The sequence below is a fragment of the Ursus americanus genome, chromosome X (assembly GCF_024610735.1).
Source record: "Ursus americanus isolate L20-20 chromosome X, mUrsAme1.1.p, whole genome shotgun sequence".
NCBI classification, from domain to species: Eukaryota; Metazoa; Chordata; class Mammalia; order Carnivora; family Ursidae; genus Ursus; species Ursus americanus.
The window spans coordinates 79,058,055-79,071,593 of record NC_142164.1 but is presented as its reverse complement, the minus strand read 5'-3'; the positions used below and the strand labels follow the sequence as shown (position 1 = coordinate 79,071,593).

The 13,539-nt window shown below is 43.0% G+C and overlaps 1 protein-coding gene across 1 annotated transcript; it reads left to right on the top strand.

Moving 5' to 3' along the window:
• Positions 1–3,576: 3,576 nt before the first annotated feature.
• On the top strand, positions 3,577–11,607 carry LOC148106953 (P antigen family member 3-like). The gene is made up of 5 exons (XM_087859750.1): positions 3,577–3,677; positions 6,654–6,736; positions 7,178–7,286; positions 9,375–9,500; positions 11,491–11,607. Exons 2-5 carry the CDS (start codon positions 6,662–6,664, stop codon positions 11,511–11,513), a joined length of 333 nt encoding a protein of 110 aa, XP_087715876.1. The 5' UTR covers positions 3,577–3,677; positions 6,654–6,661; the 3' UTR covers positions 11,514–11,607.
• The last annotated feature ends 1,932 nt before the right edge of the window (positions 11,608–13,539 follow it).

The window sequence follows — 13,539 nt, the reverse complement described above, 5'->3', positions numbered from 1 at the left end:
AGGTCTCGCATTTCGGGCTCAGGCTGCCACCTTGTTTTTCTGTTTTCTGAAGTAATTTTGTCAGGCCCTTGGGTTGGTTCCTTACAGTGGGGGCATTTGTTTTTCCAGTGGCCAGACCCCTACAATAGGCATATCAATCTCGTCAGAGTGGGGCCTTGCTATTGGGTCCCCCCTTTTTCAGTGGGGCCGACTGTCTAGTTGGGTCCGACCTTCCCCGGGCTGTGGCCAACAATGATGCCTTAGTATTCATCCTTTTGTCTGCTTCTCGTTTGGCCTCATGGTCTCGATTTGCAAAGGCCTTATTCGCCACTTCTATCAGCTGGGTAGCATTCATGCCGGCGAAGCCTTCATACTTCTGGTGATTCTGGTGAATATCGGCATATGATAGAGTCACAAATGCTGAACTGACCATTCGCTGGTTCTCTGGGGCCTCTGCATCAAATTGGGTGTACACTCAGAAGGCCTCATATAGCCTCTCGTAGAGGTCAGTTGGTGATTCTTCTAATTTCTGGATAACTGCCGCAGTTTTAGACATGTTGGTTGGCTTCTTTGCCCCTCCTCTGAGTCCCTGCAGAAGAGCTGTACGGTATTAACTTTGGGCACCTAGTCCCTCAGCTGTACGGAAATCCCAGCTGGGTCGAGTGTCGGGTGCTGCCTCTAGGGCCCATGATTCTGCGTTTAGGGCTCCTGACGGGGGCTGGCCTTGGAGCCAACGATGTGCCTCGGTGAGGATCCGTCGGCGTTCTTCTGTGTTGAAGAGCGTCAGGAGAATCTGGCGGCAATCATCCCAAGTGGGTTGGTGGGTCTGGAACGGGGACTCCAGGAGGTCAGCCATGGCCTGAGGCTTCTCTGAGTATGGCGGTGTATGGTTTTTCCAGTTCAGAGGGTCGGTGGTACTAAAGGGCTGATAGATGAGAATGGAGTGCCCGGGCTGGATGGTGTTGTCAGCGTTTATCTGTTGTGGCCCTTGCATCTCATGGGGTGGCATCTGGAGAGCCGTGGCTAGAAGAACTGGAGCCTGAGACAAGCGTAGACATTGGCTCCTGGACTGGGGACTGGGGCTCCAGGATGGGGGCAAGCTCAGAGTTCCCCTTGGGCGTGGTGGTTGTTGAGAAGTCTGAGGTGGGCTCACCGAAGGCGGTGGGCTATCTGGAGGGTGGGGCATCAGTGGTGGTACATTCGGGGCATATGGCGGGGGCATGAACAGATTGTCCTCAGTCTCTGGGTCTCCCTGATAAACAGGCTTTGCTTTCTTATAGCCTTTGGGCTCTTTCACTTGGGTTACAAATATCCTACTCTGGCCCTTCCCATTAGCGCAGAATCGGACCCATGGGGGCAGAGTCTGGGCTATCTGAAGCCAAGAATCAATATATGGGAAATTGGTCAGGGTGTCCAAAAGTCCTGACCACAACTCTATAAATGGCCTGAACAGTGGGTAGGTCTAAGGTACCCTCTGAGGGCCTGACCACCCAAAGGTGGGCCATTCCAGTTCACATAGTGCACGTAATTATCTAGGACACATTTTGATCCCATAATCTCCCGAGAAATCCCTACTTAAAAATTTTGAGCATACACTCTAGGACTGTAGGTCTTGAAGAACTTCTGCCTATGATGAACAGAGGCTCTCTTGTCCACCCTATGTGATCCCTCCCTGGTTGATGGCGCAAAGACAAACCAAAGGATGGGTGCCCCTCCAAAGGAGAGACCAATCAGATGCCCACCTGTCCGCTCTCCCGGAGAAGACGTGGGTGCCTCTTAGCCATAGTGAGTCCGTATAAGCCCTGCAGTGGCATCCCGAAGGGCTCGCCTTAGACCCTATGAGGTCACCACGGAAACAGGTTGGGGCCCACTCAGACTCCGTGGTCTCAAGACCGTGGAGCCACAAACACAAACAGGCCGCTCATTCACTCACGCATTCACATCCAATTTATTACAGGACCTCCTCCCTGGGAGGCCTCCGACCTGTGGAATTCCTTTTGGAAATTCCTTCCTGGTCCCCCCTTTTGGGAGGCTCTTGTCCTGCGGGACCTCCCCCCGTGAGAGATCCCCAGCCTGTGGAATTCCTCACAGAGATTCCTGGACGGTGGCCGGGCTTCCCGTCTGCTCACTGGAACGGGTGCTGACCACAGATTCCCGCGATGCTTACCGAGCCCAGATGAGTTGCCAGGTGAGTTGGTCCACTTCTCCTCGGAGTCAGGCCAGGGCAAGACTGCCCAGAGGGTTGGAACTCTGGGGTGAAGGAGGACCCAGAATCCCGTCAGGTGGCATGCTGCCTCATTGTAGGTTTTTTTTTTTTTAATTTTATTCATTTATTTTACACAGAGAGAGAGAGGGACAGCTAGCAAGAGAAGGAACACAAGGAGAGGGAGTGGGAGAGGAAGAAGCAGGCTTCCAGCAGAGCAGGGAGCCCAATGCGGGTCTCGATTCCCGGACCCCGAGATCACGCCCTGAGCCACCCAGGCTCCCCAGGACCTTTTTCAACCACAAGAAACATTGAACTTTTGGTCTTAAAATTCTTGCCTTGTGGGGCACCTGGGTGGCTCAGATGGTAAAGCATCTGCCTTCGGCTCAGGTCATGATCTCCAGGTCCTAGGATCGAGCCCTGCGTTGGGCTCCCAGCTCAGTGGGGAGTCTGCTTCTCCCTCTCCGTCTGCCTCTCCCCCTGCTTGTGCTCTCTTGCTCTCAAATAAATAAGTAAAAATCTTTAGGAAGAACATTCTTCCCTTGTTGTGTCCTCCAAACCTAAACCATGCTATCATGATTGTCACCCAATCTTAATCACACCCTCCTGCAACACTGAACGATCTGCTGTATACCAGACTTCAAAATCTGACGAAATATCCCTCCTGCCCTGCCACCTCCAAGACTCTATTGAATAGGGGCTCTGTCCAGGTAGTGCTCTCCCTTTATGGGATAAAGACAGCTTTGCTTGGAAGTTGCCTGGCTTTTTTTGGGGGGAAGTGCAGAATTTGAGGAGTATAGACACTACTGCTGCATGCCATGTGACCATGGAATGAGCCTTAACCCCAAGACCAGTATCTGTGGGTATTTCTGAAACGATCATGGACTGAATGAACACAGTTGTATAGAGAGAAATGAGCTACCAGTGCAGAGATTTCAATGTGCAGTAGCACAAACAGAAATGTAAAGAAAACAGGTTGTTATTGTATTTATCATACAGAGGTGAGCCCATTCATTCAAGTGTGACACAACATCCAAAAGCAAAGGAGGAAATGGCAAATCAAAGCACGTATGAAACTCGGATTAAAATGCTTCACATCTATTTCTGTCTCGGCGCTTTTTTTTTTTTTTTTTTTTTTGAGACACCTTATGCACTAAGGGTAAAGTGGGGCTGTCTGTCCTCAAAGTATCTGGATGCATAGGAGAGACTGGTGTTTTGAAAAACAAACTGTTGAAGCCTCTGTTCTTCTCCTGGGCAGACCCCGTGGTTGCCATTCTCTGAAGCAGCACAGGCGGGAAAACCTCAACCCACCCTGCACGCGCCCAACTCTCTGCGCGTGCTCATTGCTGTGAGAGAACAGTGCGCATGCTCATTGCCCTGAGCGACTGTTGCTGGGCATGCGCATTGCCGCCCGTGTTCTGTGAGCGGAGCTGAGATCGATTGAGGCGGTCGTGTTCTCTCTGCCCTGAGCTTTCTCGCTACCTGAATTCAACTGGTAGGTCCCCAGATCAGTCCTTTCAGGAGACTGAGTGTGAGCTAGAATGGAGGCGGAGTCAGTGGGCGTCGGGCAGGTGGGGACAGTAGATCTCTGGCATCCTAGGTGGATGTTCGGAAGAGCTAGCGCCCTTCTCCTCACAGGCTTTGCGGCCGCCATTTTGCTCATCTTCGTGTTGGGGCCGGAGCAAGTGAGGATAGTGGGCTTGGAGGGGAGATGTCGACGGGGCGAGGCCTGGCCCCGGGGGTGGGGGTCCTGTTCCCTGCTTAGTTGAGCTATCTGAGTAATGGAAGCACCTGCAACTGCCGGCAGAACACAGAGGCCAGGAATCTCAGTGGGACCCTGGGCAGGGAGCAGACCAGGCGGTATGGGAAAGGCCAGGAAGTGGGGAATGCTGGGGGCTTGTAACTGGGTCTCCCGAGATTTGTAGTGCACTTTGCAGAGTATCAGGGTAGGAGGCGGCCCGTGGGTGTGTTGCGCCGCTAGACACCGGAACCCTCGTAGTGCGAACACAGCCACAGGCGGAATGCGAAAGATTGTTTCTTTCTCTGTGTTCCAACAAAACCTTATTTAAGGCGGTAAAATGAGTAAATGGGAAAGTGACCAAAGCAGCAGTGACTCAGGTTTCAATGTCCAGCACTATTTTCTCAAACGCCTTTGTACTGGGCAATCTAGCTGTGAGACTAAGCCTCGTGTTTTAGCCTGTCCGTAAGGTGATTTCACGGCCAGCCTGGCTGATGGAAACGATCTTGCATCCCGTGTATTTGGTATGATCGCAGCGTGTACACTTTCCTCATACTAGGTTGGCTTTCTTTTTTTTTTAATGATTAAATAAATTATTTATTCATGTGATATTTTGTGCACCATCATTACAGTCATAATTTTGAATATTATTTTGTAATATGAAAAATTGCTCACAAGGTGTTATTAGATAATAATAGCTCCGGCCTTTAGCATTTTGCCAGAAAAGAAAGTCAATAAAATAAATCCCACAAATCTTAATATACCTTAAGTACAAAGATTCTGGGATGAAATAACTTTTTCAGAGTTACTTATGTACTGTGTCGTTTTGGAAAATGTTACTTAATCTTAGGAAGACTATTTTTTAATTCATAAAATGGGAATAATAGTCATAGTACTTACTCCACAGAGTAGTTTCAGCTGTGTTAACATACTAATATATGTAAAATGCTTAATTCATTGCCCGGCATATAATAAAAATTCAATAAATGTCATTACAAGTACACATAAATACCAACACACATATATGTACATAGGCAAACCTACTTTTATACACCTTCTCACATTTTCTGTCTTGGCAATCAGTTTTTCCTTACCCTACAGCTTTCTGCTATGGATGCTAAGCTATGAGAAGTGGGAAGGTATTATCTAGAGTTGCACTGTACAATACTGTAGTCCCTACCCATAGGTGAGTAGCCACTGAGTACTTGTGATATGGCTAGCCCAAACTGAGATAGATGTTCTGTAAGTGCAAAATCCAGACTGGATTTTGAAGATTGTGGAAAAAAACATTTTGAAGAGCATGGGAAAAAGAGTGTAAAGCATCTCAGAAATTTTTAATATTGTTTACATGCTGAAAAGATATTTCTGATATATTAAATCGTTAAGTATATTATTAAATAAACTCATTACACTCTTTTGGCAAAGGCAATTACACAAAACCTGTGACAACATCGATGGAATATTCTCCCCAAAATAATTGTTTCAAGCCATTCTTCTGCTTCCCAGTCTTGCACTTTCAGTTGTATACGCCTGACATTTCTGTTTGGATCCTACTGTCATCTTAAACTCACCGTGCCCTATACCATATTTTCATTTTCTTCACAACTGTATTCTATTTCTGACTTTCCTATTTCTGTTCTATTCTTACTGCTCTCACGACCTCACCTCCACTTGCCTGAACCACGTCAATAGACTTTCATCTGGGAGATTTCTGTTACTTGACTCCTTTCAATACATTCTGCTTACCAAATCTAGATTCATCTTGCTAAAACATCACTTAAAAAAATTATATCCCTCCTTTAAAAAACCTTCAATGATAATCCACTTGCCTGTATGATAAGACCCTTATCATGTGGTTTGGTATCATTCTGGTCTTCTTTCTAATTTCTTGGTCCAGAAATTAGAAACTAGAAAATACTAGTTATTCTTTATCCTTCAAACACAATTTCTGGGGATTATAGAAATGTGGTCAGGTGCATTGTACACGGGAAAAGGAGTAGGTTTTGCAAGTTGGTGGGGTTGGGGGAAGAAGAGATTTCATTGGGGGCATATGGAAGTTGATAGGCCTTAGATAAATTAACATTTCCTTCTTGACTACCTTATAAGAAGAGGCTCTCATTCTAATGAGAATTGGAGTAGGTGGGAGATATAGAAAACGGAAAGAGGGGGTCATTCAACAATTTCTCAGACTATGAGCTTCTCATTGTACTACAAAAATGTGCTGACTGTAGAAAGCTGATGCTTCAGATTTGCAGTTATTTGGGCAATTACCCTGGGTTATTTTTCCAGGAAAGAAGGAGGTTTGGAAGTCTACCTTCAAAGTGCACATCTCTGTAAGTTTATTAAGATGAACAGAACTTCCTACAGCCCCAGATGTATTAATATTTCCCAGCGCTTGAACTTGTAGAATTCTTTATGATTTCCAAATAGCATTCATGATGATTAGTTCATGGAATTGTCTCAAGACCATGAGACAAAACAATGGAAGTTAATATCAAAATATAGGTTTGTGTTCTTGAGAAAGTCAGCTAAATTCTGTATACAGGTTTTCTCCAAAATGGCAATAATGCTGTCTGCCATGTGTCAATCTCATGGTCTTGAGACAATTCCATGAACTAGGTTGGCTTTCAAAGTATTTTCAAGGTAAAAAAAAAAATGAAACCTTTTTGGCCTTGGAAGAGGTATACCTCTCCTTTAGAGTACGTTTTCCAAATACCAATATTCTCCTTTCAGGGTGAACTATGAGTGGCCGAGTCAGATCAAGATCCAAGTCCAGTCAAAGAAAGGATGATCGAGGGTCTAACCAGCATGTGGCCGTGAGTACTTCCAGATCCGATGTTTTTGAGTGCCATACATTTATTGCTCTGAAAATTTTGAGGAGCTGCAAACATACAGATGCAGTGATAAAAGCTTCTCTGCTGCTAGAGGGAAGGAAACATTGAACCAGAAGGAATCCATGTTTCTGTTGCCTGTGGAAATACACCCTATGGCTTCTTTGTCACGGTTATTAACGACCAAATGTGCATGCCCATCCCAGCATCCTTTACAGTAGACTCCAAAGTGCTTGTGGCTACTTCTTGTTAGAGTAGCCGCTCTGTGGGAGAGTAACTTTTCAGAACAAGTCCATAGAATCATGACGTGGGAGTCTCTTTGTGCTTATTCATTATTTGATAGCAAAATGTGTAATGTATATTTATTCTGTTAGCATGTATTAACGAAACACGTTTTTATCTGTGCACATACACACACACCCCTAGGAGCAGCAGCCCAGTGATGAGCACCCAAAACAGAAGGAGGTACCACCTGCGAGTCAGGACATTATACCTGATCAAGGGAAGGAAGTTGAAGGAGCACCTGTGGCTCAAGGTGAAGGGAAAGGGTCGCAGAATGTCTGCGGGGGCAGGGGGTGTGTGTGCATCATGTGTTATGACGTCCCAGAACAGGAGTAAAGCATCGAACTCTACATCAAAAACCAGGGATGTACTGTATGGTGACTAACATAATATAATAAAAAATATTATTATAAAAAAATAAATGTATTACCTGTGATACCATGGAAATAAGAAGAATTGGAACAATAGAAAATAAGTCTCTAAAACATAAGATATTAAAATAAAAACAGTGGAAAGTCTGATAAAAAAAAAAAAAGAACAGGAAAGAACACATGAGAAGAGAATCTCAGTCATTTCCGGAAAATGGGCTGAAAATGTGAAGAGAGTGTCGTGTGCAGCTTCATGTAGTCCTTTGCTGTAATGAATCTCCCCTGCTTCCTCAAGAATGAATTGGTGTGCTTGAAAATGCAGTCTTTCCTAAATTAGAGGAAAATGTTTCACTAACTACAAAACTATACATCGTTTCACTGGTTTAATTTGTTCTTCTTAGAACATTTCTGTGTGGCCTTTTCACTCATTTCATCCAAAGCTTAAGCAGTTTTCAGCAGCATAGGCAGAGTGCCAGGTCAGCATATCCGATGACATGTGGAATAAAGCCGGGTTGCATTGGGATGGAAGCCCCATTTTATAAATGAGAAAACTAAGGCTCAGGGATTGTGGCTTGCCAAAGACCGCTTGACACATGGAGAGGTAATTCAGTTTTTGTTACAAGGTTTGTGTTCATGGGGAACCTGGCTGGAACCTAGAGCGTGTGACTCTTGACCTCGGGGTCGACAGTTCAAGGCCCATACTGAGTGTAGAGATTACCTAAAATAAGAATTTTTAAAGAGGTTTGTGTTCTTCCTACCGTCTGTGTTGTACAAACAAGTGCATGGTTTTGTATAGAATGCTTACTACTCAGGGGTGTCCGTACTGTAAAGTAGCTTACTACTGGTACAGGAATCAATCCAGTTCAGGGGAGCAGGAGAGAGACTCCAGGAAAGAGCTCAATGAATGAGAGCCTCTGTCAGATTATTCGTTTGATATGGTACATTTCGTAAGAGCTGGGTAATTCAGGAAAGTGGCCTTAGGGTCACTATAGTAGTATGATTTTTAAGCGGCTTTAAAAGGTGTTTAGATACCCTTATGGGTAGGAGAATCCAAAGTATCTTAAAATGATCATGAAACAAGAAAGGAGTGTCTTCCAAATATAGCCTTTTCACCAAGTACGTGTAGTGAATTATTGACACCATTCAGGCCATGGGTTATGTTAGAAATTTGCAGTTAAGAGGGTTCCACAAGGGGCGCCTGGGTGGCTCAGTTGGTTAATGGTCAGCCTTCGGCTCAGATCAAATATCCCAGGGTCCTGGGATTGATTCCCACTTTGGGCTCCCTGCCCAGTGGGGAGCCTGCTTCTCCCTCTCCTCCCTGCTTGAGCTGTCACTATCTCTGTCTCTCTCTCAAATAAATAAATAAAATCTTTTTAAAAAAGAAGAGGGTTCCACAAACCTCTTCCTGACAACAAAGTCCATTAATTTCTTTCCACTTCACTTCCTGTATTCTCACTGTAAGACAGTAGTTGGACTGTTAATCACTAATGTTTTGCTGTTGGTTTCGGAACTTTGCTCCATATATGACTCCTTTATCCTAAGTTCCCTACAGGGACTTTGCACTTAAATCGAACTAGTAAGATTTGACAAAATAACTTGCGGGTTGCCCTAATACGGAATGGGTGTCACTAGTGTAGGATTTGTGACATGCCCACACACACACTCAGCTAATCCTTCAGAAAACTATATTCTCCTTTTAAATAAACTCTTACGCATGGTGTAGACTTGTTTTCTTAGATAGCTGATGCTCTCTCTTCTTAGAACACTACGGTAATATAAAGGAAATAAAGTGCAGTGGGCTTTATCTTTAGAATGTCACTTGAAATAAAGCATATCGTACTACGGGGAAACAAGAATGGGCAATGCGTGTTTCCATCACATCTTTTTTTTTTTTTATCACACTAGCCTATAGGCTCTTATTTATTTGTATTTCATATTCACTGCTTAAATTTTGATTACGTTTGTGTTTCAAGGACCGGACCTGGAGGCTGATCTCCAGGAGCTGCCTCAGGCAAAGGCTGGGGATATAACTGAAGATGACCCTGAGGTCAAGGGGACAAGCCTGCCCTTCTTAGAGCCCATTAAAATGCCGGAAGCAGGTATGTTATCCATTCACAGTGCAAAGTATGAGGGTCTTTTCCTGAATATAATATCTTTATTTAAGTAGATATAACTTTCAGGATACATTCAAAACAGAGTTTACATATGAAGACACTGTCCCCAGTAGTTCAAACCCGAACATCCTGACGGCCTGACTTACACACTAGTGGACATAGAAACAAAGTGGGTCAAAGCCTTATTAAATCATAAAATATGAAAACAGTTCCTTTTTTTGAGTATAAATAATCTGGCAGAGACCTGATAATATTGAGATACTTTTGTAGGTTCTGCTTTTATCAAACACAAAATTCATTTGGATTAAATATTATGCTGAGGCACTGAAGTAGGTTCTACTACCAGCTCTAACATAACTTGTGTGATTCTCGGAGAATCCCTTAACTTCGGAACCCATGTTTACTCATATATATATGGATTTCAATTCAGATATATTACGCTCATTTTTAATGCTGATTTGTGTGTTCTGTGGTTCTGTTGGCTACCGTACATAGAATACAAAGATGTTCCATTTTGCACGAGTTTTCTTTTTTTATATCAGACAACATCTTTGGTCAAATTTTAACATGTGAATTGAGATTTGACTGCCGCTGAAAACAACAAAACACAATGGTTGCTCTTTGGGCTTCTCTATGGAGACCTGGATACCTAATCCTGCTGTTATTATTTTTTTTCCCCAAATGTTTATTTAAATTCTAGTTAGTTAACACGTAGTGTAATATTGGTTTCCGGAGTAGAATTTAGTGATTCATCAGTTACATCTAACGCCCAGTGCTCATCACAACAAGTGCCTCCTTAATACCCGTCACCCATTTAGCCCATTCCCGACCCATCTTCCTCCATCAACACTCAGGTTGTTCTCTGTAGTTAAGAGTCTCATGGTTTGCTTCCCTCTTTTTTTTTTCCCTGTCCCATTTCGTTCATCTGTTTCTTTTCTTAAATTCCGCATATGAGTGAAATCACGTTATGTGTTTTTCTCTGACTGCCTTATTTCTGTTAGCATAATACACTCTAGGTCCATCCACATCATTGCAAATGGCAAGATTTCATCATTCTGATGCCTCAGTCATATTCCACCGTATACCACCTCTTCATTATCCATTCATCAGTCGATGGACGTTTGGGCCCTTTCCATACTTTGGCTATTGTTGATTATGCTTGTAGCTCTTTGACTCTGTAGTTTTGTGTCCCTTGGGTAAAAACCTCCTCTTGTAACTGCTGGGTTCACAAGGTGGTTAGTTCTCTTTTTAACTGTTTTAGGATCCTCCATACGGTTTTCCACAGGGACTGTACCAGTTTGCATTCCCACCAAGAGTGTAAGAGGGTTCCCCTTTCTCCACATCCTCGCCTACATCTCTTGTTTCCTGGGTTGTTAGTTTTACCCATTCTGACAGGTGTGAAGTACGTGACCATATAATCTATTCGACAAACTGGAACACCGTTAGGGCACACACCGGCACGGCAAACGGTTACCCTACTTGATCAACGGCATAAGGGATCAACTAGCTGACAAAAACAGTTTTCCGCTTAAGCGCAACAAAGAATAAATTACATGTGGTACTTAGTAGTTTCTCTGCTAACATCACTTAAACAGTAACCAGCTTGGCATTATTACTTCAGCATCATATATTGAGAATATTATTTCAAGTTCAAGAAGGATACTTACACCTAAATTTGTTTTTCAGTTCTTTGCGTGTTGTGTGTAATTTTTGTAAAACTACGTTTGGTTTTTGCTTTCCATTTGAAACTACCTTTAATAGGCTCCTTTGGTTTTGTGTGTTAGGAACCTCAACTGTCTTCGTGTTTTGTTGTACCAGTGGAAAGTGTGGTGTGTTCAAAACATACTGGTAAAATATATGCTTGGAATTCTGTCTTATACAATGAAAAGTATAGTGTCCTTCCTGTACCATTAGTTTACTCGAAATACAATTCTGCTGAGTAATGTTTCCCACTGTTAACGTCCTTATCTTACAGGTGAAGGACAGCCCCAGATTTAAACAAGGACAAGCTGAAACATGCAGACTACTCTTATGTGGGGTACTTCACTGTTGAAATTCTCTCAATAAAGTTTTACAGACTTCCTCCAAAGAATCTTTTGAAATCTTGTGTTAAACTTATTCTAAGTAGGGGGCGCCTGGGTGGCTCAGTCACTTAAGCAGCTGACTCTTGGTTTCAGCTCAGGTCATAATTCCTTGGTCATGGGGTGGACCCCGAGTTGGGCTCTGTGCCCCGTGGGGAGTCAGCTTGAAAGATTCTGTCCCTCTGCCTCTGTTCCCTTCCTCCCTTCTTCCCTCCCTCTCTCTCTCTCAAATTTATAAATACATCTTTAAAGAAAAACTTCTTCTAAGTAGTAGATGCTATCAAAAATTATGTCAGTTTTTTGAAATGTTATATTCTGATTGAGCTGATACACTCAGATATATGCTATGTATGATTTAATCAGTGTACATCAGCATCCATTTTGAGTTTCAAACATGCACAATTATGTCATCTTTGAACACTGACAGTTTGTTTTTGCCATTTTAAACGTTTTCCTTTTCTTTTTTCTCTCATTTTACAGCATTGGACAGACCCACCCAGTACAGTGTTGAAAAGAACTGGTCACAATGTTATTCCTGATAAATTAGAAAAACTTCCACATTTTACTCTATTTACTGTAATGTAAAGGAAGTTCTATTCTTATTCTCGTTTACTACGAATATTTGTATTGAACATATGTTGACTTCCACCAAACACCAAACATTTAGGATTCTTACCTTCATTAATCTGTTAATGTGGTGAATGACATACATATTGTCCTATGTTTAAACCAACCATACATTACTGGGAGGGAACAGTCACGATGTATTATGTTTCTGAATAACCTACATCTTAATAATTTGTTTAGAAGTTTTATGACTATCCTCGTGAGTGTCGTTAGCATACACTTCTATATGGTGGCTTGGATTTTGCTCTCAAGCTGATACTAGCTTCATAAAATGAGTTGGTGTTTTTCTATTCTCTGGAACTGAAGACTCTGAAAGGCTGTGAGTAACGTAGGACTAGACTCGCCCGTGCTCCGCTGTGTCTGGATTGCATCTCTGTTTTGCAATTGGACCCTTCCTAAATGGCAGGTGACTGAAGGGGCACCTCCAGGGTCCCATCCTTTCAAATTTGTGAGGTGCCCATCTTCTCTGCAAGACACCTCTAATGACGCTGTCACTCCAAAGCTACCTGCTCCAGTTTGTATGTGCTTACGAATCTTCTATAGGCAGAAAGCTAAGGTCACAGCTCTGTTAACTACATCATTTTGATCTGTGCTGTATGATTGCAAATAGCTGACCAAGCACGACTTGGCTACGCTTACAACAATAGGTCCATTTTTTGAGCTTTTTTAATAACAAGGGTTAGAATTAAAACTCTGATTTATAGGGTGTGTACTATATGGCAGCCACTTCTCTCTCCTGGGTTCCATACATTTATAACCTCATTTAATCCTCACAGAAAGGTGGGTCACAGTGTACCCAAAACTTACATCTGACTCTAATAAGCAGTAGATTTGGGGATTTAGTTCCAAGTTAGAAGGCCTTGCTCTTTCTCAAAGTAAATACTCCTGAAAATGTTGGCCAGGAAAACTGACAGTGTACATGATGGCTATGCTGGTAACCTGATGTTTACATAAAAATTCGTAGTAATTTCTTTTTATTGTTGGAGGTGAGGAGTTGTTTGTTTGTATTTTGACATGAGGGGTTTTATCCTCCTTTTGAAGGAAAGGATTCCCAACATGTGGCACACAGAGGTCACATGGTTTTGCAGATGAAATCGTTAATATAGAAATAAAGATTTCAATTCTTTATAAGTATGGGGGACAGGTAATATAAACTTTTCGATTTTTAATGTAATAGCACACTTAGTTTACTGTGCTATAGAAAAATATAACTCTAATGCTAAAGCAATTTGGAACAGCTTCCAGAGAGAAAGATAGAGAACTCATGTCACAAGCCCCATGGCAAAAACCCACACACAAATCTCTTGCAGAACTTC